The sequence below is a fragment of the Peromyscus californicus genome, unplaced genomic scaffold (assembly GCF_007827085.1).
Source record: "Peromyscus californicus insignis strain IS unplaced genomic scaffold, ASM782708v3 Scaffold_18__1_contigs__length_77618521, whole genome shotgun sequence".
Taxonomy (NCBI): domain Eukaryota; kingdom Metazoa; phylum Chordata; class Mammalia; order Rodentia; family Cricetidae; genus Peromyscus; species Peromyscus californicus.
The window spans coordinates 13,765,198-13,789,375 of NW_026294480.1; the positions used below are offsets into that span (position 1 = coordinate 13,765,198).

General features: G+C 41.0%; 1 protein-coding gene across 1 annotated transcript in view; it reads right to left on the reverse strand.

Annotated features, from left to right (window-relative positions):
• Window positions 1–2,116: 2,116 nt before the first annotated feature.
• Window positions 2,117–24,178, reverse strand: part of Retreg1 (reticulophagy regulator 1) — a 131,095-nt gene continuing 109,033 nt past the window's right edge. The window contains exons 4-9 of the mRNA XM_052743052.1: window positions 10,959–11,085; window positions 8,764–8,848; window positions 7,076–7,213; window positions 5,748–5,812; window positions 5,382–5,508; window positions 2,117–4,303 (exon numbers count right to left, since the gene is read on the reverse strand). Of these exons, the coding sequence (XP_052599012.1) occupies window positions 3,810–4,303; window positions 5,382–5,508; window positions 5,748–5,812; window positions 7,076–7,213; window positions 8,764–8,848; window positions 10,959–11,085 (1,036 nt within the window). The 3' untranslated portion in view covers window positions 2,117–3,809. The remainder of the gene's footprint in view (window positions 4,304–5,381; window positions 5,509–5,747; window positions 5,813–7,075; window positions 7,214–8,763; window positions 8,849–10,958; window positions 11,086–24,178) is intronic.

Here is a 24,178-nt window from a genome sequence, read left to right on the forward strand (position 1 = left end):
ACTTCCAACAGTCAGGGTACCTTTCCCTCTGGAGCTGTACCACTTGCAAGACCCATTAAGAGAATTTCTCAGTTTTCTTGTAAACAGGTAGTTGTAATTGCCTGTAAGATATAAAATGATGGCTTAGATAGTATGTAGGGAGAAAAAAAAAATCAATGTCTTGGTTTTATGCCATGTTGCTCCCACTTAAATGTGTTTCAAGTAGCTTTTTCTCAAAATGTGCCCAAGTGAAAGGCTAAGAGGCTGTACCTTGAGGATAATCATAAGACTTGGACTTTGTGTCTTAGGACCATAATGTCAACATCGAAACCAGATATGCTGACATTTTCTGGGGAAATGGAAACAAATATCGCATCACTCCAGACAGAGACGGATGGCAGACCAAAAGTACAGTTCTGCCCAAGTCTAGCTTGGCAAACCAGCAAGTCTATTGCGTTTACTTAGAGTGCATAGGAGGAGTTACAGGAGTGTGGGTGACCCCAAAGCAGCCATGCCACCAAAAAGTCTCAGCTCTGCCTGCATGATGACTTCTCCAAGCTGCATAGATAGAGTGCCCTCCCCAACCCCCCACTTCAATTAGCCTTCCACACTCTGTGCCAGCTAGCACCTCATGAGGCCACATATATAGTCAAGGCATAATCTGGCAGGAAGGCTTAGGAGGAAGTGGTTAAGATCTAGGGTGGCCATCTGATGACCCTCCCATCCCCTCCTCTGTAAGGGAATGTCAACAAGCCCAATCTTGAGGGCTGCCTGTGAGTTTTCACAGCTGTTCTGATGACAATGACGACTGTTGGCCTTCGGAGACAGCTTTCTACAACACATTCTAACCCAAATGCTGCAGTGCAAACTGAGGGGCGGTGTGCCCTGATACAGTTCTGGGGCTTCCATGATCTGTGACAACAGCTTCTGAAGAGATCCTGGGTAATTTCCTGCCACTAATAAAGCTGGAGTGTAAACACACAACTACAATCAAAGATATTAAAATATTTTTCTTAAATTTGTATATACTTCCAGCTTTGAAACAGTAGCATGTTAACATTTACCAGTTTTCAGAAAGGAGAAAGTTGGACTTATTTGACTAAGTCCGCATATTTAAATAAGTGCCTTAATTCCAGCACTCAGGATGTTGAGTCAGTAAGACTGCCATGAGTTCAAGACCAAACTGGGCAACATAAAAATAACCCTCTCGCAACAAGTCTCTCCATAATACCCAAATATGAGGATATTTGCTGATTATAAAACTTATATAAGTTTGTTTTCCCCATTGTCTATGAATGTAGGCACAAAGGATTTAATCCTTTTTGAAGATTTTAGTGTAGTAAAAAGCAAAGTGTTTTAGAAGGAGACTGTACAAGCCCGGGTTAACCTTCTACCTCAGACTTCAGATTCCTGAGCAGTGTTTTATTGATTCTTACCAAAATACATGATCAGTGTGTGTTATTCCCATTGTATGGCTTTTCCTGAGCCCTTTCTTCAGGAAATGGGAAAAGTTTTTCTGTAACTCCTCTATAACTAAAATAACTCACATTTTAATGACTACGTTTCACCGGATCTCACAAGCCATTCCTTATCCAGTTGTTCACATAGTGAGAACATACTGCAGTTTGTATAAGCTCTCATGGCAATGGATATGGAGTTCCCTACTACACTAGATCACTCTTAAGGTTTATTTGCTACTATAGCCTAATTTAGAAACACTGTTCCTACAGAAAGCACACATACACTTCAACATCCTACATTTGAAATCAAAGTCTGAGTGGAGTTTTCTTACTGCACTGTGTAACTTGATAAACACCGATTCTTGTACAAGTCATACTGAAAAGCATGTGACTACAGTGTCCTTCATGGTACTCCCCCATACTGGTGACTAATTTTCCCCTACCAACTTTTAATTTGTATCTATTTTAGACTGGATTTCTTTTTATTCATACCATCACTATTCATCACTTTTTAGTTTATCTTGTAAGCTTGTCTAGTGACTTAAAATACATTCTTTGATCACTGATCATTATAATTCTTGCTTTTTTCTTTAGTGAGGAAATTGAGCAACCTTTGTTGTTTTTTGATGTGATGACTAAGAGTATTTTCTAAATAAAGAAACACACATAAAAAGGAGTACTGGTAACAACTATTTTATAAATATGTGGCTGTATTTTTCTTCACATCCAGCAAATGTATTGAATAGAATTCAGATATAGACTTCCAAGACTCACACAGTTCCAAGATTTCCTAACACAAATTTACATTGGTACCAAAATGGGCAAGAGAATGAAGGCACAGGCTCACTTTGTATCAATAAAGGACACCAAACACAGTTGTGAGGCACTAATGACATAAGCCTAGAACATCAATCAAAAAAAAAAGCAAGTATTCCAAGTCTTCAGTAACTTCTCTCCCTTTTACATTTGGCAAAATTCAGTCTAGATATTTTAATACCTCAGAAAGAAACAATAAATAAGAGATGATGGTACATTAAAATTTCAAGTTGCTTGTAATTAATTAGTCTTTAGAAATAAAGGATGAAGCCAGAAGAGAACACAGGTTTCTTCTATAGCCTTGGATTACCCTTCCTTGCTAAGGGTCTTGTGCGTCCGTGCAGAAATGCCAGCTATAACTGAAGGTTTAAGATAGTTGCTGACATGGTCCCTCAGTACTACTAAAAGATTGTTTCACAAAAACACAACTATCTTGGTTTCCACTGTAAGGCAAATTTGGTTATGTAAAGGTGATCCAAAGAAAGTTGAAAGGAAAAACGTATTCTAGCTCCCCAGCAAGAAACAGGTTACAGACTGAGACTGCAGTGGCAAAGCAATGAACTTTAAAGTTCAAGCAAGCTCCTCGCCTCTGCACCTGCAAACTAGAAAGAAAAACAGTCGTTTTTATTACCAATGACCACACCACTCAGAGGACGCACCAGTGGCTAGTTCCGCAATCTTAGAAGACTGCAACACAATATAAAAACATCAGATTTTAGTTACATCTGAGTGTGCAAGAGCAATCTGCACTTACAACCTCCCCATTGCCAATGGGACAGAAAAAAAAGGAACGAAACCAGAGCACTGTTGTGGGGTAGATAACTGCTTGCTTTCTGTGGGTCAGTACCACCGCTGTTCGAGGTTAGATGTGGCCATCAGTGGCGCATACCACTTTACAAGTAAAGCCTAAGTCTACAGCTGTAGAAAAACCATGGAAATATTTCAGGCTATAGGTAGTACTTATTTTAAAAGTTTTTCTTAGAAAATTAATTTTGATAGCATTTCCCAAGCCCTTCAACTACAAACATTTCAATAATTTCCCCCTTTTTCATTAAAATCTAACAAGGTTTGAAAAACTACTTCCAAGAATGAGCAGTATGGGAGCTGATACAACATTTGTTCACAATTGTTACTTTTCAGCAAGTTATGATACATCTCTGCATGCTTGAAAATTATAAAGAAAAAGAATACTTATAGAAATATCTTAAGCTTGATGGGTTTTGGTGGGATTTTTTTTTCTCTTCTCTTTAAAAACAACCCTTATTCACTTATGACTCCACAGTATGTATATATGTAACTATAAAGTTCATTTCCATGCTTATTACATAAAAATAGCTATCAGAAATGTCAGTCTATCATTATCAGCTGATACATATCCAACTCACTACAGAAGGGAAAAGAAAACAAAAAAAATCTAAAGTAATTAAAGCTTACAATTCCATTTTTTTTTTCTGGTTTTTTTTTTTTGTGTGTGTGTGTTTGTTTGTTTTTTTCCCTGCTTGTCTGAAATTTTTGGGTGGTTCATCTGTGCTTTGCTGCAAGCTGATTCCCAGATTAATGGCCTCCAAGTAGATTTGAAAGGAAGCCTGCAGACTTCCTACTGTGCTGTGCTTCTTCGTCTTGGTCTTGTGTGAGTCCCAGTTCGCTCTCAATTTGATCGAGCTCTGCCTGGTCAAGGAGTTCAAAATCATCACCTTCCTCGGTGTCTGTGTCCTCTCCTATAGTGGGTGCAGCCGGAGCAAATGCCTGCTGGGCCCCTTCTAGCTGGTCTTTGATAGCAGCCGTCATGGCGGCTGTGATGACGTCCCCAGCCAGGTTGCTCATCAGGTGAAGGGCTTGGTCGCTGCTCAGAGGAAGGGAGAGGCCAGCTGCTGACTGCCCATCTTTGCTTGGTCCGTGACCACCGTCCAACTGTTGCTTTTTTCTCTTGAGCTCAGCAGGTAAGCCCAGGCTTAGCTCATCTTCATCATTTGTTCCCGTGCCATTTTCCAGAGATGGAAAACCTGAAAGATCTCGAGAGAAAACCTCCTCACTGGGCCGGTCAAGATCTGTAAAATGTGTAACAGAAATTCACGCATAAGTGCCAGAAGAAACTTTAAGTAAGAGCTGTCTAAAGAGCCGAGCGGTGGTGGCGCACGCCTTTAATCCCAGCACTTGGGAGGCAGAGCAAGGCAGATCTCTGTGAGTTCGAGGCCAGCCTGGTCTACAGAGTGAGTTCCAGGACAGGCACCAAAGCTACACAGAGAAATCCTGCCTCGAAAAACCAAAAAAAAAAAAAAAAAAGCTATCTAAAATTATGTTTTCCTTGGTCTACCAGAATCATCTCTCCAGAGGCAAGTAAACAAACACTATACGTTCTTCTGTATCTTTGGCTTCCCTATTGCATGAAATCATGTATGCAAGGACAATCAACTTCGCTTAGTATGTATGAGCTATGGGCTTTAACTAAAGTTTAGATGTTTCTGATACTCTTCATTGCCGATTTGATTGGACTTATGATTACCTAGGAGACACACCTCTGGGCATGTCAGTGAAGATGTTTCCAGAGAAGTATAAGTGGGAGGGAAGACCCACCTTGAATGTGGTCAGTACCATCCCTTGAACTAAGGCCCTGGACTGAATAAAAAGACCAGAAAATGAGGAAGCAAGCTGAGCACCAACATGCACTTCTGTCTGCTTCCTGACTGCAGATGCAATGTGACCAGCTGCCTCATGTTCTTACTACTGCAGCTAGAGGAACACTCACCACCACGATTTCCCCACCTTGACGGGCTTTACCCCTAAGCTCTGAGCTCAAATCAAGTCTTTTCTGAGTTGCTTTTATTGGGTCTTTGCCATAGCAATGGGTAAAGTAACTAATATACTGTTCATCATCATAATTCCACCCTTCCCTGAAGACGGTAACTATCTTAAGACAAAGAGGATAGATATGAACGATGTCAGTGTTTTCGAGGTTCACACATGCTACAGTACATATCAGTACTTCATTCACTTTTTAATCCACTAATATTCCATTGTACAAATAGTCCACATTTTATTTATCCATTCAGTGGTTGACAGAATTTGAGTAGTGTTGCATGTATTCAATACCAATCAAAGTAACAGAATCCAGGAACATCAGCTTACCATCAGAAGTGTCTGTCTGTGGAGTGTACCCTTCTGAAAGGTTGAAGGTCCCATTATCAGTCCAAGAGACTTCTGACACATCTGTGTCTGACACAGATAACTCTTTGGCAGCAACCGTGAGGCTAATCTGTGTCAACAGAAATACCACAGCACATTTTAAACTGAAAAAAACTCTTTAAAAAAGAGTCCACACTAACCCCCTAAATTTTAAAATAAAAAAAAAAGCAATGAGCACTTTCCTTTGAGATTATCCAATCATCTTGTAAAACAGGATAACCCATGTTATATATAAATCTATTAGGACAATTATTTTACTTTCTGTAAATAAATGGCCAAACCACACAGAAACAAATTAACCAAAAATACCTTAGGACAAAGAGCTGAAAAGTCTAATTCACTGTCATCTTTGTGACTTTTTTCTTTATCTGCTTCTGTTGAGGGGGGAAAAGGAGGAAGCATTTAGTTTCCTTTCAAGCTTAGAATATAGTGCATTTATTTTAACATATATTCTCCTCACAACCAGCCCTGCATTCTAGCCCTCCTCTATAATTGTTTCTACTAAAGAAGCGTCACATATTTGCAAACATTTGTTTTCCAGGGGAAATGGCGGGCATCTGTGTTCTCATACCACCCAGCAGCAGCAGCAGCCCTGGGGATTCTGTGGCAATACAGGCTCCCGGCTGCTGTCCTAGACCTCCTGAGTCAAGAGGAGGAGCCCATACTCTATGCTGCCTCCAGATCATTCTGGTGCATACTATAGTCTGAGAAACTCTAAAGACAATGATAGATAGATAGATAGATAGATAGATAGATAGATAGATAGATAGATAGATAGATAGATAAGATAGAAATCACAGTAAAACCACCCTTTGCTTTCCCTTACTAATTTAGTCCGCTTTTACATGGCTCCCACACTTCCCTTTATCCCTCACATTTTCAGTAATCCAACCCAAATAAAATAAAGTGCATCACAAACAACAGAACAGTTGCTGAAGCCCTTTCTCCTTCCCCTGCAATGTGTGTATTTTGTGATTTTTTTATGCTTGTGTTCTGTGACAGTTTCATGTTATGTGTATAATGGATTTGAATCCTTCCTCTCCCTATCACCCTGTCTCATCCCCATCCTCCTGCTGAAGCCCTTCTTCTCCCCTGGTCTCCTTCCTCCTTTCTTGTCGTCATCGTGTGTGACCCCTGAGTGTAAGTAGGGTTGCCTGGATGAGCATGGGTGGGAGGTTATGTCCTGTGTCACACTACGGCAGAGTGACAGCCTTCCCACAGCCACTGTTAACTGTCCATCGAACCTCAGAGCAGAGTGCAAGCTCAGGAGCTCCTCCCCCTTCCAGGATGAAATGCTGACAGGCACAGACTTGTGCATTTCTTGTGCTGGTACCTCTACTTAACTGAGTTCGTGACTGCGACTGCTGTGTCCTATCCAGCAGACACTTTTGCAGCAGTGTCTCCCCCGCCCCCCACCTCTCACCCTCAAAATCACACCTTCTCGGTCATTAGGAACATGCACAATATATATATTTTGAAAGTCAATTGACTCAACGTTATGTTTGAGAAAAGAATCAAAGCCTCTAGAAGAAAAAAAAAATCACACAGATCATCACACTTTGGGGGGTTAGCTTTTACAGTACCACTGAGCAAAAGCCTCATTTCACATATAGAACCAATATTCAAACTTGACCTACCAGCTCTCTCACGTTTCTTCTGGTTAATATATTCTCCGATTCCAAAATCTAGTTTCAATAGAATGGACTTGATTTTGCTGTATATTTTTTGTCCAATATCGTTACATTTAAACAGCGGACACAAAAAAGCAAACAGTACTGAAATAGAAAGAAGAAAATAATACAGGCAGTGTTCATTTTGAGTGCTTATATTTTAGTATTTTACAGGACACTGTTTAATTCATGGGAAAAATAGTAACACTGTTCTTAGGGTAATCCCTCCATCAAGTAAGTTCTCTATTCTTACTCTATGATGAAAATGCATTTTACTACACACACACACACACACACACACACACACACACACACACACACACACACACACACACCCTATACTCACAGCTATTGTTTTTACACTTGGAATTAGGTTAATTTTTTTTTTCCCACCTTAATTGTCTACCCTGAAAATTTAAGATAGCCACTTGTCTCAACTAAACTATTACTACGTATATTATTGCCATTAACCATGCGGAAATCATTTCCTATTGTTAGCTTCTTCTCAGTGATACTGGGGTGGTGTTACATGGGGTTGCTGGGCTTGTAGTCTAGCTTAGCACAAACCAGCTAAGGAATGTCTTGCTCCCATTTATTTCTCCTCTCCCAGCACTTCTCTTACTTATTTCCGACATAATGCAGATCAAGTAAGTACTCCAAGTTCTGTTTGGAAGACTGAACGTGAGCTCCAACCATCAGCTAGGTGTGTCATGCATTAGGAGGCCAAGAGAAAGGCTGAGAGCCACACTGGCCGCACTGTAGCTTCAGTGTTTGTTATTTTGGTGCTGATGGGCCATGTCCTCTCCTACTCAGTTATCTTTAGAGCCCAGTGAAACTCAAAAGCCAGTCTAAGAAGGAAATGTGAGGTTAGCAGATGTACTGCCTGGCCTGGAGGTAATGGCACCAGATTTTCATGTATTTTAGGAAAAGCAGAATGTTTAATTTGAAGATTTTTTTCAGGGTCATAATTCACATATAACAAAGTACACATAAAGTACACAATTTGATAAGTCCTGACATGTAAACAACTAAGAGTCCTTGACACAATCAAGAAAGTAAACAGTTTACTGCAAGCAAATATCCTCGTGTCTTTATTAATCCTTCCTCTCTGTCTCTTGCTTCTCCCCGACCCCACCCAACGCATCCCCAGCAACCACTGATCTACTTTTTCACTAACCATTACTTTGAATGTTCTTGGGTAAATACTTAATTGTGGGACAGCCAGCCATACCGTTTTCTGAAACGACTGCCCCATTCTACCTATCTACCTACCACTAACAAGAGAGAATTCAGGTTGTTTTATATAATTTCTTACTTGACATTTCTGACAAAGATACAGTGGTATCTCGTTGTGATTCTATCTCTGGTGCCACAGAACATGCATGAAGGTAAAAGTGTGGTATATGTGCCGAGTGGGGCATACTGCTCAGTTATACATTCAGTGATAATAATTTCACATTATTTTTAATGATCCTGCATTGTGCATCTGTTCTTCCAACTGTTTACATCTAACTGTCTCGAGAAATGTCACGTATTGGACGACTTGTTTGGTAATTCAGAGCACACCTTTTCTCTTCTAAACTACAGAAGATCTGATAAGCACTAGTGATGCCATATGCATCACACCAAGAAGCAAAGCGTACTGCTATACTTACACAGTAGGTAGCTGAGTATGACTCCAGGAATGTAACTTCCCAAGATTGTAAAAAATGTGCACACACTGCAGACCAGGAGACAAAACTAGAAGTAACAGAAATAGCATGGGTCAGTTACGCAAAATAGCAAGACACTGTAGAACACCTGCATGATACGTATCTATGTTCTATTATGTATGTCACACGTTCCTTGAACAGCACTCTTTGTACTTAGGAACGCTAAATAAGCATTTTAACACTTCATTGTAATTCATTTGCAGGCAGGGGAGCTAATTCTGTCGCTAAGAATGACAAGTTCACTTACTCAGGCCTGTTGATGTATCACTGCCAGGTGCCAGAGACTCAAATAGTTACACGTCCCAGGAACAGCTTTTACTCAGCCTCCTAAGTAAATCTGTACTTCAAACTACTACCACAGAACCACTGAAATCCACAGACAGGTCAAAACATTCGATAAGAGTACCTATATGAATCTGATGTCATTTGTTCTGCTGGGAAACCTCTGGCATCAATCTGTGAACATCACAATCCTTCCTAACTGTATCCGGCCACATCTAGATTACTTCAAAACTAAATGCTAATGAAATGGAACTTCTGCAGTGATATCTAATTCTTTTCCTTCTCTCTGTCAATGAGAAAGAAATTTTAAAACAATCTATAGAACACTGTACTGATTCACACAAGAAACATCAAGACAGCAAAGTCTTCTCTTTTAAGTCTTCACTTGCTTTTCACACTCTACTCATAAACTATCTAATTTTATGTATTATTTTAAATAGAGGTGCTGAATTAAACTGCCAAGCAAATTCATGGAGGGGCTTTCAAAAAATAGGAAGAGACACATATCTCTGGCCAAGGACTGATTGAGGAAAAGAACAAGGACTCTAAATTTCAGGCAAATGGGTATTTCATTCCATTTGGCTAACAGAGAGTGTGGGTGAACATATGGGACAAAATTAAGAGTCAAATTCAGAAAAAGCATGGGCCCTTGAAAGAATATGGAATTCTAGAAATGAAGAAGTGTCAGGAGTTGAAGGAAAAAGTGAGGCAATAAAGACATAGCCATACCCCCAGAAGTTGTCTTTGCAACGGGATTTGTTATCTCCTATGTTTTGTAGCATCATCATCTTTAACTAATGGACTGGGGGCACATGAGCAATCCAAAGCCAGCATTTCAAGCTCAGAAGCTTCTATGTACTTCTAAAAGTCCATAGATCATGGCATGTTGGTCAAAGAAGCACTAAAATCTGTCAAGCCCCTCATGTGGATCAATTCTAACACTGACTGTGGTTAAAGAAATCCTTACAAATACAAGCATTGCCAGTTCAATGTGCACATGTTCCCAAGGGCTGTTCTATTACTTAACACTGGTGATGAGACTGCCCATACACAGCATAGGGAGAGCTTAATGCTGATATTTCTAGCACTAATGGTGGATAATTTAATCTTAAAAGCAGTGCAGGAAGCAGCAAGGTCTGTTGATGGCCCTGCCCCCTACTCAAATGAAGCCACAGACCCCAGTCTTCCAGTATGCACTTCTCCACACAATCTCTTTCATCACTTGAGACTCTTTCCTGAGAGGGTTTTTATCTTCATCAGAAAAAAAAAAAAAAAAAAAAAAAAAAAAACCCTCTTATTCCAGTTGTGTGAGCACAATAAATGTTTCTGCCAAAGCTTGTGTGGGTCTTCATTCTCTCTTATTTCAGGATGGGCATCTTGCAGTGCAGCCCAGGCTAACCTTGAAGTCATGATCCTCCTACCTACCAAAGTGTTGGGATCACTGTGATCCACCACATTTGGCAAGTTTCCTTGAAATAAACCAAACCAGAATCTCTACTACATTTTGAGATTGCAAGTGAGACTCAATTATCTCTGAAACCCTAAAAGGACTACATGCTTATCTCAACTGCCTTTGGTTTCAGAACTAGACCACAGATGACAACCAAAGTTCTTAGTAACACCCCTTTCCATTCCTTTTTGGTTTTAAGTATGGCAAAGCCCAATCACAATTCCTTCTAGTAATAAGCTAAATCAATATCTACAAAATATAAATGCTTAAGAGTTTCACATGTGACCATGTCTGAGTCTTGATGAGGCCAGCTCTTATGCTACAGTATGTTCAAATTAGAGTCTTTGCCAGCTAAAACACGTCACCTCATTTGTCCCCACGATACACTGAGTATTTCCAAACTTGCCTTGCCGGGGCTCTGCTGTTTAAAAAGAGACATTTCTTGAAGAAATATGCTGAAATTCATCCATGATTCTGCAATGCAGTGGCTCAGTCTGGGTCTTTCATCTGGCTTGGAATTGATAACCTCCCAGCTGAAGAGAGAGAGGGAGAGAGAATGGAATTGAACTTCAGCAACAACCACAACAGTGTTTATCGGATACTGAACACTCATGGCTTCAACAAATATTTATTGAAGATTACCGTTGGCTTCATTATGCTCTGAGTTCAGAGGGCTAAACCAGTCAGATACCCAACTCAAAAGACTCAACAACCAAGAGAAACAACAAGCTATACAGTTAATTATCTGATCACACAACATGGGGAACATTGAGGAGGACAGGGCTGGGGCTCTGGGGCATGTTTTCATTTTTCAGCTCAGATCTGGAATGAATTAGCACTTCACCCCAACTGTTGACTACAGAACACCCCAGTATATATATAGAAACCCTAGGATGGGAAAAGGTTAAAGCGCTACCCTGTCTAGCCTCAGAGTGGTCAAGGGAACCGGAGAAAAGCCATGGATAAAGTCGTGGGGAGGAGCCACAGCTCATGCTGGGCCTTGAAGCTCTTGTTGAAAACTTCAATCCACAGCATGTTTAAGGAAGTAGGGACACCACACAGATCATTACTAGTAATACACACAATGTGTTTTCAATATACGTGGCAGTTTGGCCAACTCTAGAAAAACTGTTAATTTGATGGTGTCTTACAATTTGATGTTAATTTGAAACAAAATTAGTATGCATGGGCCTATACATGCTCATGCTGTGTTATATGTGTGAGTAAACATGCCATGGAGTGGAAGGGGAAGTCAGGGCTCAAAGTGTGAAGTGTGTTCTCTCTTCCCACCTTCAAGTGGATTCTGAGGATTGGTCCCAGGTTGGGAGGGGTTTTGCGTCAATGTCTCTATCTGCTGAGGCATCTCAGCAGCCCAATGCTCCCTCTTTTCCTGAAGTATCTTTTCATCCCGAATGTGCTGAGTGTGGCACGGAGGCTGGCAGAGTGCCATGCCCTTGCCCTTGTTTTCCCACAAGAATCTCAGTGACCTGAGCACTAGAAACACTCCAGAGGGAAGATACGTGCGAATTCCACCATTCTATGAAAAGACAGTGACATCGATCTCTTAAGACATACTTTCACAATCCTAACTCATGAAAATGCAAGTTCTGGTAAATCGTCTCAAATTCCTTATTTGAGAGGGAACGTCCTCCTGCCATGGTTGTGCCATCACAGAGTCACGGGCATATAAAAAACAAATTCATTGAAGACCCCAGCAGAAGGCATTAGTGAACTGTCATGGAAGGGTTTCAGAACAAGGCTGACACCTGGATTCAACCCCAGTGGCCCCAAAGCAAAATGACCTTGGCTCTTGGTGTGCTCAGCTACAGGGAAATTATGTACATATAGAATAACAGAATATACATGTTTTGTTAACACTTTTAAGAGTAAGTCAATTTTTCAATTAATTAAAAAAAATTTTAATATAAGGTTTGCTGGCCCTGTAATCCCAGCTAACCAGGAGGCTGAGGCAGGAGAATTTCAAGCCAATGGCCTATCTGGGCTAAAGAGTAAATTTAAGGCCAGCCTAGACCCTGTCTCAATATATATCGGAGATAAAACAGCAGGGACAGTGAATGAATTGAACTCATTGAGTTTGTGTATCAACTCCATAATGATAACATCTTCTGGGATAAGAAAATCCCAGAAGAATACATGCAGTGTGGTGGGATGAACAGGTTACTTAAGCAGCTGGTCAGATGGCTCAGCAGGGTCAGCACCTTCTGCTCACTGTGATATGAGCCAGCCAGGTGGGAGATACTTAGGTCCTGATCACAGGCTGCTTCTCGACTTGAGCCACGGAGATGTGAAAACCAACATACTGTGGCTAATGAAAGCTACACATACACATATGTGCACATGTGTGTCCGTCTAGGCATATATATAGCACTTTTTCAAACTTTTATACTAAAATGTATTTCTATTTCTAAAATGTCAATTTTATTTCATGAATAATTTTCTGTTTTCTACATTACTGCCTAAATACAAATGTTTCTAGCTTTTTCCTCATTTATTTACTTGTGAAGTAATGATAATATTTCTGTTGAGTAAAAACATGAAAAATCATTTTCAAATTGACATTACTTTGTTCAGATGCCAGAATGCTGTCTGCCTTTAGGATTCATGTCTCTAGGATGACATTATATCTTTTATTAAGTAATGCCCTGATGTTGAAAATGAACCTCTGGCCTCATATAATGCTAAACTACCACTGCAGAGATCATGTTAAGGGTCTTTTTGATGGACTTCAAGTGGAAATAATCTGTTCATTTGTTCGTATTTTCAATGAACTATGGTGAAGTTTCCCCTTTGTGCCTTTCATTATGATGAACACACTCATATTTCTAAAGCTTGGATCTCTAGGTTATTGTTTCTCTCACTCTGTCTACAGATTACATCATTTGCTGGGAATAAAATATCTACCTTGTAACAGATTATCACTGATCTGAGAAGCCACTGATTTTCTCCATTTTAAGAAAGTCTCATGTGACATTTTTAAACAGCACATCCCTTTGTTTCCAACATTGATATTAGCATAACAAGGAATTCTTATTGACAACTGAATTGTTATAAGCCCAAACAGAAATTCATTGTATATAGCTTCAAAATATTATTTAACCAAATGATTTTGGGAAAAGGCAATCAATGTTGGAGACAAGAATAAATGTTCATATTGTACCAAATAAAATGATAGGACTTGAATAGAAAATCTGAATTCAGAGATATAGAAACACATTTTATATGAGACATGGACCCAAAAGAATTGATCACTGGAGTTTATTGTTTAAAAACTATGTAGTGAGGAGCTGGAGAGATCGCTTAGCAGTTAGGAGCACTTGCTGCTCTTTCAGAGGACTCAAGTTTGGTTCCCAGCACCCACATGGCAGCTCACAACCATCTGTAAATTCCAGTTCCAGGGATCAACTACCTCTTCTGATCTTCACAGGCGCCAGGCATGCATGTGGTCCACAGATATTATACAGGCAAAACACCCATACACATAAAAATCAGATTTTAAAAACAAATTATACAGTGATTATTATAGGAATACACATCTCTACACTCTCCAAGTCAGTCAGCCATTAACTGATGTCACCATGGTTTGAATGGGTAACAGAGAATTATACAGTTTGGAATGAAGTCAGACATAATGTCAGTGTTTCATATCCTTTCATGTTATAGAAGACAAGCATTAAACCTACGCAAGTTGTCTCACCCACTTAGAGACAGAGTCAAGACCTAAGAACAAGATTCCTGGTTTCCAATACAGTTCTACTTCAACAGTGTGACTCTTCAAATGACAAATAAATTCAGTGCTATCCTTAAAAATAAATAAATAAATAAATAAATAACATGTTATTGAGAAAAAGGAACGTTCCTTGTTTCCCCACTTCCAGGAATGAAGAGGAAAGAGCTGTGATTGACCAACACTAGTGTGGGTTCATGCAAGATCAACCCTTTCCAGGAAAGCAGAGCATGTGCAGAATCCAGTACTCAGCGGAAACTAAGACCCGTGTGTGGCGCTGGTGGTTGTTTAGTACAAGTGACGTCTGCGCACACAGTTGCTCCATCACAGAACTCTAGGTTTTCTTAGAAAGCCTGGGGAACATACAACAGAGAAATCATCTCTGTGAATACCGGAAACGTCCTTCCCGTGGCTGTCTCATCACGGTCCTTGGAACTAATGGATACTCAAGGCACGGCCCAGCTACCATATAGGGAAGTGGAATGCACTTTAGCCTTCAAAGTGGTTTGAGATGTTACCAAGTTCTTAACCAAAGACTATGTGCCATCTATGATGAAGGCTCCTCCAAGGGAGGGAATTTAGTGACCACCAGTGTTAGTATCTCAGACAGGACATGCAAACTCCAGGTTCAGAGGAAAGCGATGTTCCTCGTGGGTTCTCCCTCCTTCCCAGTGTCTTGTGTTCCTCAGCCCAGTAAGCCAGTGGCACAGTGCAGCCACAGCGAAGGTCCCCTGAAGTGTCACCCCTGGTTCCTCCCCGCCTCAGTTCCCCATGTTCCCCATGCGTTAGTTGTAGTTGTTTAAGTCACTCCACAGATCAGTGTCCCCTTGGAGTCACACCAGCTTCCAAAGAGGCTTGGCCCTAGAACCTGCAAATCTTCCTCTCACAAAAGAAAAAAAAAAATAATGGCTCAATGCCATTTGCCTAAGTTTTCCTTCAAAAGAAAATACTCTGGTGTTCTTGCACAAGTGATACTCTACAAGCAAAATAAGCAAGTTACTGATGAACCCTTAGCCTCCAAGTCCTTTGTCAACAGCTGAAGAATTTATGGCTTCCCCTGTAAGCATATAAGATGGCTCCTTGGACAAGCAGCCCCTTTATCAACAAGGAGCTTTGCCCTGAAAGAATTGAAGCCAATGAATGGCCTTGGTAGACTGCAACTAGTAAATGCAAGCTGTGCAGAGGTCCACCCTTCAGAGTTCTGCAATGGGTGAGTCTGGACCCAAGCTCCTGAAATGGGCCTGGGCTTCACTGGAGAAGATCCTGAATGAGCAGTTTGGGGGAAAGCTGAGAAATTTGCATGGATAAAGTTCTCAGGTACTTCTGAGCCACATGATTCTTATCCTGAGTCATTGTGAGCAAATTATGTTGAATTTCTAACTCATACACACAAAGATGGGGGGGGGGGAGAGAGAGAGAGAGAGAGAGAGAGAAACTGGTATGTCAGTAGCCAGATTTACTCCCTTTTCTGGGCATTAGGCAAAGGAGGAGAGTGACATGAAGAACAAAGAATCTTAATATTGCCCAGCTCCCCCGCATTAAAGAGTTTCCGGGCCCCAGAGCAGAGAGGAGCCACCCAGATGGAATCTGCCACCTCCTTGAATTGATCCGAGAGGTAGAGTTTGCAGGCCAAAGACGGGATGAATAGAATGCTATACAGGAGGTAGGGTACTCAGTAGGTCTGCAGGGGGATCCCCTGAAATTTTCAGCTGATTGATTGACGGCTGCACCTGTGAGGACCTCAGACACCATAAAAGGGCTGTAAGGAAGGTCCAGAAAGAAGGGTGTCTGTGCCAAAAGGACTCCTCATCCCACCAATGCGACCAAAAAAAAAAAAAAAAAAAAAAAAACTCAAATCCACAGTCATTGATGGAGTGCCCAATTGGGTCTTGGCTCAAAACCCAAGAAGACTCATCTCTGAGTAAAGCGCTGCCCTGGTCCTGTGGGTGATGTTTACAAGGAGGCTCCCAAAGGGCCACACAAACTCATAGTCAATAGGTTGCAAAAAGTCAAACGGGTCTGGATGGCTTTTCTCACCTCTTGTGTGTGTGTTTTGCATTGATTTGTACTTTTCCTTTAATATTATAGTTATCGGGGCAGGACTGAAGGCTCAGCAGTTAAGAGCATGCGCTGCACTTCCCTAGGACTAGAGTTTAGTTCCAAGAACTCACCTCAAGCAGCTCACAATTGCCTGAAATTCCAGCTCCAGGGGGGAATCCTACACCTCTAGCCTCTTTGGACACCTGTGGTCTTATGCACAGACCCACACATATACACATACTCTTTAAAAATATAGACCCACACATATACACATACTCTTTAAAAATATAGAGTTGCCGGGCGGTGGTGGCGCACGCCTTTAATCCCAGCACTCGGGAGGCAGAGCCAGGCGGATCTCTGTGAGTTCGAGGCCAGCCTGGTCTCCAAAGCGAGTTCCAGGAAAGGCGCAAAGCTACACAGAGAAACCCTGTCTCGAAAAAAAAACCAAAAAAATATATATATATATATATAGAGAGAGAGAGTTAGCAAAAGCAAAGTTTGAGGTTTTTTGCTTGGGTTTTTTTGGTTTCTGAGACAAGATGTCATGTAGCCCAGGATGGCCTTGAACTTGCTATGTAGCTAAAGCTAGTCTAGTGCTCTTGATTCTCAGACTTATACTCGCAGTGTGCTGGAATTATATAGGCATGTACCACCATGCCCAGGAAAAAGACCTGCCTGTAGTCTTAAGCACGTAACCTGATGGAATTCTCAAGGGCTGTCTGTGGCTTCATGGTGCAGGACACAGTATTCTCCATTAGGGGGTTCTCTAAGATTAGGAAACCTGACAACGCTCCTTCAAAATAAACTATCATTCTGAAAGAGGGGGGATGTGGTAGCATGTCTCCTTCACTGTGTCTGACTACTAGTAGCATGGCTACTGAAAAAAATGAGTCGGTGTCCTTTTCAAAAAGCAACATCTCTTGCAGTCAGCACTCCCTCTGTTTACCTCAGTGAGTATACACCAATTGCATGCTGTACTATTCCTGACTCCGGAGACTTAGAATGAGGAGGCAGAGCCCTCAACCAGAAAGCTTACATGAGCGAAACAGTGACTGAGAACACATGGTGCACTCATGCACACCAGCGCACACACACACTTACTTCACACATAAAAGTCGCGTGGTAGAAATAGCTTTTTACCTCACGCTACTAGAGAAAAATTAATTTGAAAACTAAGTTGAGGGCTGGATAAAGGAGATAAAGTTGTTAACTACTTTGTTGTATACTTTATAGGATAAAATTGTAGCTGCGTGGTTTATAGACTTTTCCAAAGTGAAAAGTATCTTTAAAACTGAGGACTATTTTTCAAAACAAAACTTTATTTTTAATATATCAAAACTCAAATTCTTTCACATATTTTTAACTTTAGATTAAAGAAGATAATGACCAAAGAAACTATATGGGGAAGAGAGGAAAGAAAAACCAACCCTGTCTGTGTGTGGGGGGGGGGCACGCACGCTCGCACGCGTGCGCGCAGGGGTAGATAAATGAATCTTAAGGGTCCAGTTTGAATTCTTGGTACTCTTAGGATCAAAAGGCAAGAAGCAATGTGCGAAGCAAGGCCATTTACGGCGATCTCTGAGACTGAAGGCGATTTCTTTTTTCCTGAAGCTGTTTTTCTGTTGTTATTTTTTCCTGGTATTTGTAGCAAAATAAAGTACTAATGTTTTTCAGCTGAAATAATGGAAAATTGCATGTCTTAAATTATGAGATAGACAGAACTATTTAAAAGAATTATAGAATAAACTTACAAAGATTGGCAAGACTTTTTATTAAGGTAGCAGTTTTCAGTTGAAAAAGAAGCAAAGAGTCCAAATAACAATTCAAATAAACGCAGTAAACCATTTCAAGTACAGGGGGTTATGGCAGTATGAACTGCAACAGGTAACACCTTCCAGGGGACAGGTAACACCTTCCAGGGGACAGGCACTCCCCTGCCTCATAGAAACTCAGTAACCTCATTTAACCATCACATCTGATTTCTTATATCCCAGGTCACTGCTGAAGACCTTGAGGTCCAGATTCTTCCCCTACGTGGCTCAAGGTCACAGTATTAATGGAACAGGAGTGCCTGGCACAGGAGACCCGCTGTCCACACTGGAACATGCAGATCACTTCAGAGGTGAGTGGCAAAGGGCATCCGTCCCTAACTGCAAGCTAACTCAGTCAAAATGGAAATGGGTTCCAGGGGAAATCTGAGCCTAAGGAACCGAGGTTCCTCTTCCCTCTTCCAAGCACATTAGCAATTTCGAAGCAGTCCCCACAAGCAATCCTATAATCTGAGTCCAGCTTCTCAGACTAAATTACATCCTTTTGCATAATCATGATCACGGCTGTGGTTTGCTAAGCGCTCCATTAGCGAGCACTGTCTCAGATCGTCTCCACGTGATGCCCTTCCCTTACCAAGTCATCACAACACCCTGCAGGTCAAGACTGGTACTGTGACGTCCATTTTACCCGAAGAGAAAACCGGAGGGGGGGGGGGGGCAGCGGCGCGTACGGCTATGTCCATGTCAGCCCTGAATTCTGTATGGTTTCCTTACAGAAATTCTATTGCGACAGGTTGATAGAAATGCTGACACCCTGGAAGACTCTAAATGACATTACAGAATTTGTGGCCAGTGTTCTGACCTCTCTGAGGCACACAGAAAGGGTGAGGGATATAGCTCAGTCAGTACAGTGCTTCTCTCCTCTCTCTCTCTCTCTCTCTCTCTCTCTCTCTCACACACACACACACACACACACACCTTTCAGGTAACTCTGTAGGTTTTTCATATTCATACTCATATATGAATCCATGACCCAGGAGTCATCTTAAAACATATTTAGAAGATTCCTGGCAGAGCAGTACTGGAAAGCTATTTCACAGTGTGATTTTATTGTAGGTAGGAAATGGAACACTGAAGCTAGACAGAATTTTTCAGAAAGTTAGCCATGTCATTGCCCTATGTGACAAACTTTTAAATAGGGATTTGGGATAACCTGTCACCTAGCAACCGTGACAAACAGCTGGTGCAGCCCTCACACCTATAAATATGTTTTGGCCTAGGGACCTCTCGTTCTCGGCTAGTGACTCAGGGTCCCATGCTCACTGCTAGTGACCATCTGCTGATGCTAATTCCTGTTGAATTTTTCTTAGAAAGGTCAGTCAGTATCTGGTTACAGACCTTAACATCTCTCCGTGTAATGTGTCGGAATGTTTTGTTTTAATCCTCTGGAGACATTCTATGCCCTCTATGAGTGAACATATGTAGGGGCACGAACAAACTCAGAACCGGGAATGCCTCTCTCCGCGACACTGACTGAATCAGAGCCATGACACAGCAAATGGGATGTGTCAACCAGAGGATTAACCAAGCAAGCCGGAGATTAAAAAATTACATAGCACTCAATTTGAAGCTTTCACTTTCTCAGACCAATTAGCCAAGGAGCAGCTTTTCCCCAGGCCAGGGACAAAGTGGCGCCAGCTGAGTGCTTGTTTTTCCTACACAGGGAAGCTGAGTCCCACATTCTGAGAGAAACTTAGTGTTCTGCCTGGACACACACACACACACACACACACACACACACACACACACACTTCTGTTTCCCCCTCCCTAAGTTGGAAAGCAGCAGGAATTGGTCACTCTCTAAGACCCTCCTTCCCCTAGTATCTCAAACTAAGCAGTGCCCCTTTGGGGTGGGGAGGCACAGATGATCTACTCCGCTATCTAGAAGGACACTTTCTTCTGCTATGTGTGGTACTCTTTTCAAGTGCTGGAGGATCAGAAGCCAGCCGTTTTCAATGTTTCCACTTTTGTTAGTGTTTAATAACTAGATTCTGTAAGTTAAGGGCCTGAGCAAGGTAATGTCCCTCTCAAGCATAAGGCAAGTACTTACTTGAGACAGTCCTGTAGGAGACTAACTCGCCCTTCCGTCTTGAATACAGGGCCAAGATTTGATTCAATCACTCCACTGTCCCTCAGCAGGAAAGGATTTCCACCCTATCCTCCAAGGGCAGATCCGAATCAGAGTCAAGAAACAGGCTTCACGGAAAGAAAACTTATTGCAGGGTGAGTTTGCTAACTTCCCGTTCTATTTGTGATCTGCAATTTCCAACACACTTACAGTCCAGGATTTATTGCAGTTCGGCTAAAAAGTAAATGTCCCCTCCCTGCTTTTTGACCTTGGATTTAGCTGTATGAAACTGGTGACAATTTTCTTCAACATGTTTCTTAGAATTGAAAAAAAGAGTTAACAACATTAATTCCTAATTTTGCTCTACAGCAACTAGCCCCACTGTGCTGGGCCTGAGCAGTACATTGAGCCCAGACTCATAGAATTAATGAGTCATTCCAAAGTGTGTTTAACATCAAGACCAATGAAAATTAATTTTGATGCATATGATAAAGAAGGTAACCCTGGGTATGACAAAACCTGGTGACTCTCATGCACAGTACAGATATCAACTACCAACCAACGTGTTGGACCATTTGGCTGTAGGTCACATTCGAGCCTTGGGCCTTTCTTTAAAGAGTACATCTACTCTTCTCTCTTTATAGGTAAGCCAGCAGTTGAATGACATAACCAGTAGCTTTTAAAAGAATACAACCCTATGAAGACGACCACACCCTACCAGTCATAAAAACAACTGCTTTTTCAACATGGTACCTCTGCTTTGCTAAACTCAAGCAGATTTTGAAAATAAGGTATGGTGTAAACAGTGCATGTGTTAACGGGAAATTAGCATCATGCAGTACCCAAGGGCAGCATGTAAGGAAGATAGGTACAGTATGAATTTGGAGGGGAGGGGCACAATCATGAAACAGGATGATGAGAGATGACATCCCCAAACACTGTCGAAAGTCTGGAAAGAAGCGAATCCCTAATGAAAGGTCCTACAGTAAAACAAAACTATAATGTAGTAGAATGCTTGATGTAGAGGATGTTTCTATAGGAATATATTCCCTCCACTTCCTTATACACACAAATAACAACAGGAATTTGCCTATGAATGGAAGGGGTTAATAGTTCAGTGTATTTGACTTATAGAAGTCAGAATGTACATATAAGAAGGGCTGCTTGCAGACAGTAAAGAGTCCATCTGCCGCTTCATTTCCATGCCTACTATTAATTCGCTCCAGAAGCTTCCCTTTTTAAAGTGTGCATTCACAAATGAAAGTGAATACAACATAACAAAAGGAGATTGGGACAGTCCAGGCTGATCCATACCAGAGACAGAGGTGCCTGCCTGCTCATCTCAGCTCCTTCATTCTTACCTGTGGGTGACAGATACTTATCTTTGCCACCAGGGTTCTCAGCTGGCTCAAGTTTCTGCCAGCTGCATGCAGGGGAGTTTAATGACTGCCACCTGCAGTTTATGTGCGTGTGTAAAATGTCAAGCAGTATATTGGAGATCAGCTGCTAGCCAAAATCACTTTCAGGAAATCACTTTCGAGATACCAGAGAGCATGAGGAGGTCATATGTACGTGCCCACCAACTACAGCTCCTCAGATTCAGGAGACCGACCCCTTCCCTTCTACATTAGGGTCACTGTTTACTGTCTGCCTGGTAGGAAGATGATTTTAGATGCCTTCCGTTTGGTACACGGGCACATACAGATGCACAAATACACTGCTAATAAGAAGTAGTAATTATTCTACTTTCTGTTTGTAAATGGTATGTTACTAACATGAACAAGATTGGAAAAAAATAATATAGAAAAAAATGGCTCTCTGATCGACCCCAATCATTTAATTTTCCTGGGTTAGACGTATCCAGAACCACAAAAATAGGATCACTTCTTTTTGATGAACAATAACTTTTAAATAAACAATATACAAAAGAAACAGGGAGAGATCTTCATTTTGGCTTTGCTAGGTATGCTATGTTCTGAGTTATTTTTGGTGATGTGATGGTTAGTTTTAATTACCAACAGGACACCATCTAGAATCCCCTTGGGAGAAGGGCCTCAGAATGCCTCTAAGGAATTACATTAATTGATGGGAAAGAATCTGCCTCCTGTGGGTGGCACCATTCCCTGGGCTACACAAATGAAACTGTCCAATTCCAACAGCCATAAGACACCACAAACATTAAATATATGTTGGGATTCATATAATTTTTATATCAATTTCCCATAAAATACTTTAAAGATACAAATGGATGACTGGTGGAGAAATGAACCATTTCTGTGAATTCTGTCATTAATCAACTCACTGGTGTCCTAAGAGCTAGTGAAATGAGTGTCCTTTTAAGTAATTATGATAAAGGTTGTGAGAGGTGGGGACAAATAGATCTATAGCATGGCTCCCACTAGGCAGGGTATTCAAGGGTCTCACTATTCTATATGAGGGATCTGGGCTTCTTAGCTGTAAATAAGGAGCTGAATATAAACAGACACTGACTGATTTTTGGAATCATGTTCCCCTCTGAAATATCTGTGGGCCCCAGGTTTCATACTTGCAAGAAGTCTGAAGTAGGAGGAAACTGAACACTTCTAGTCCTATATTTCTATGAAATGGGTATTTACTTTCCTATGAAAATGGACTTAGAACTATATATTAACTAGAGAGGGAATATGCAGAGCTAATAACACTGCTTAGCACATCCCTGGTGATACAGATGGCCAGGGGCATCTTGGACAGCAGCTCTCAGTGGCCCTGCAGATACTATCATAATGTCAGATCTAAGGTCCAGTGATTCCCAGACAACAGACCTCCTAGCAGGCTGGCAAAAGGGCAAGACAGTTTTCCTTTCTGGTGTGATAAGGACATTAAAATGTAAAATGTCACAGTCGGGTTCTATCAATGTCTGTGGTTCTATCATGGAGGAAAGCTAAAACCATAAATTATTTCATCTTTCATTTATGATGGACTGCTCTGATGTCTTGGCTGATTACCAGGCCCTTGGAAACTATGAGCTGGAACAGCTTTCCTGTTGACTTGCTTCCTACAGCTACATATGCTATCATCCCCAGTGCTCTTTCCTTTTGTAACAAAGTTACAAAAATACAGATCTAAAAACTCTGCATATGATTAGGGCAAGGACCTTGGACTTTATTGTAAACATGGCACTGGAGATCTCAGAAACTGGAGTTGGAGAGAATATACCAAAACACTGGTTACAGCTAAATGTCAGGCCTAACTACCTTAAGTAATTAAATCATTCTCAGATTTTCATTACTAGGTTTTTAAAGACTATCATCTCCTATGCTAGGATATTACCAACAGTGGTCGCTTGCAATGTGTTTTTTCAGTATTACATAACAACCCCTCTTAGTCAATATGATCTAGGTTATGGATCAATTCTAAATCATGTTATTCAGAATTTGGATAGTCACAGACTCATGTTTTAACTTGGAGGCTGATTTATGATTAATGAACCAAGCAGTACAACTCTGAAGGTATCCAATTCAATCCAGGAAGTAGGGAGTTTATGGATAAGTCCTAGAGACTTAGAAAGTCATCAACTGATTTAGAGCTAGGAACAAAGACTGATTTTCTTACATATATTTGTGAGAATTTTCAAATTGTATTATTTTTAATTTCTAATTTCACTTACAGATGAGTAAAAACTTAATGACACAATCAATATAGGGATTTTAAAAATATCTCTCCCCTTTGTGATTGTTTTGTTTACACTTTTTTGTTGTTGTTGTTGTTGTTTGTTTTTTGAGACAAAAAACTCTGGCTGTCCTGGAACTTACTCTGTAGATCAAGTTGGCCTAGAACTCACAGAGATCCGCTTGTCTTTGCCTCCAAGTGTTGGGATTAAAGGTGTGTGCTCTGTCTACACTTTATAAATGGTGTTGTTATAAACTCTCTAAGAGTTTCGTACAATGTATTTTAATAATATTCAT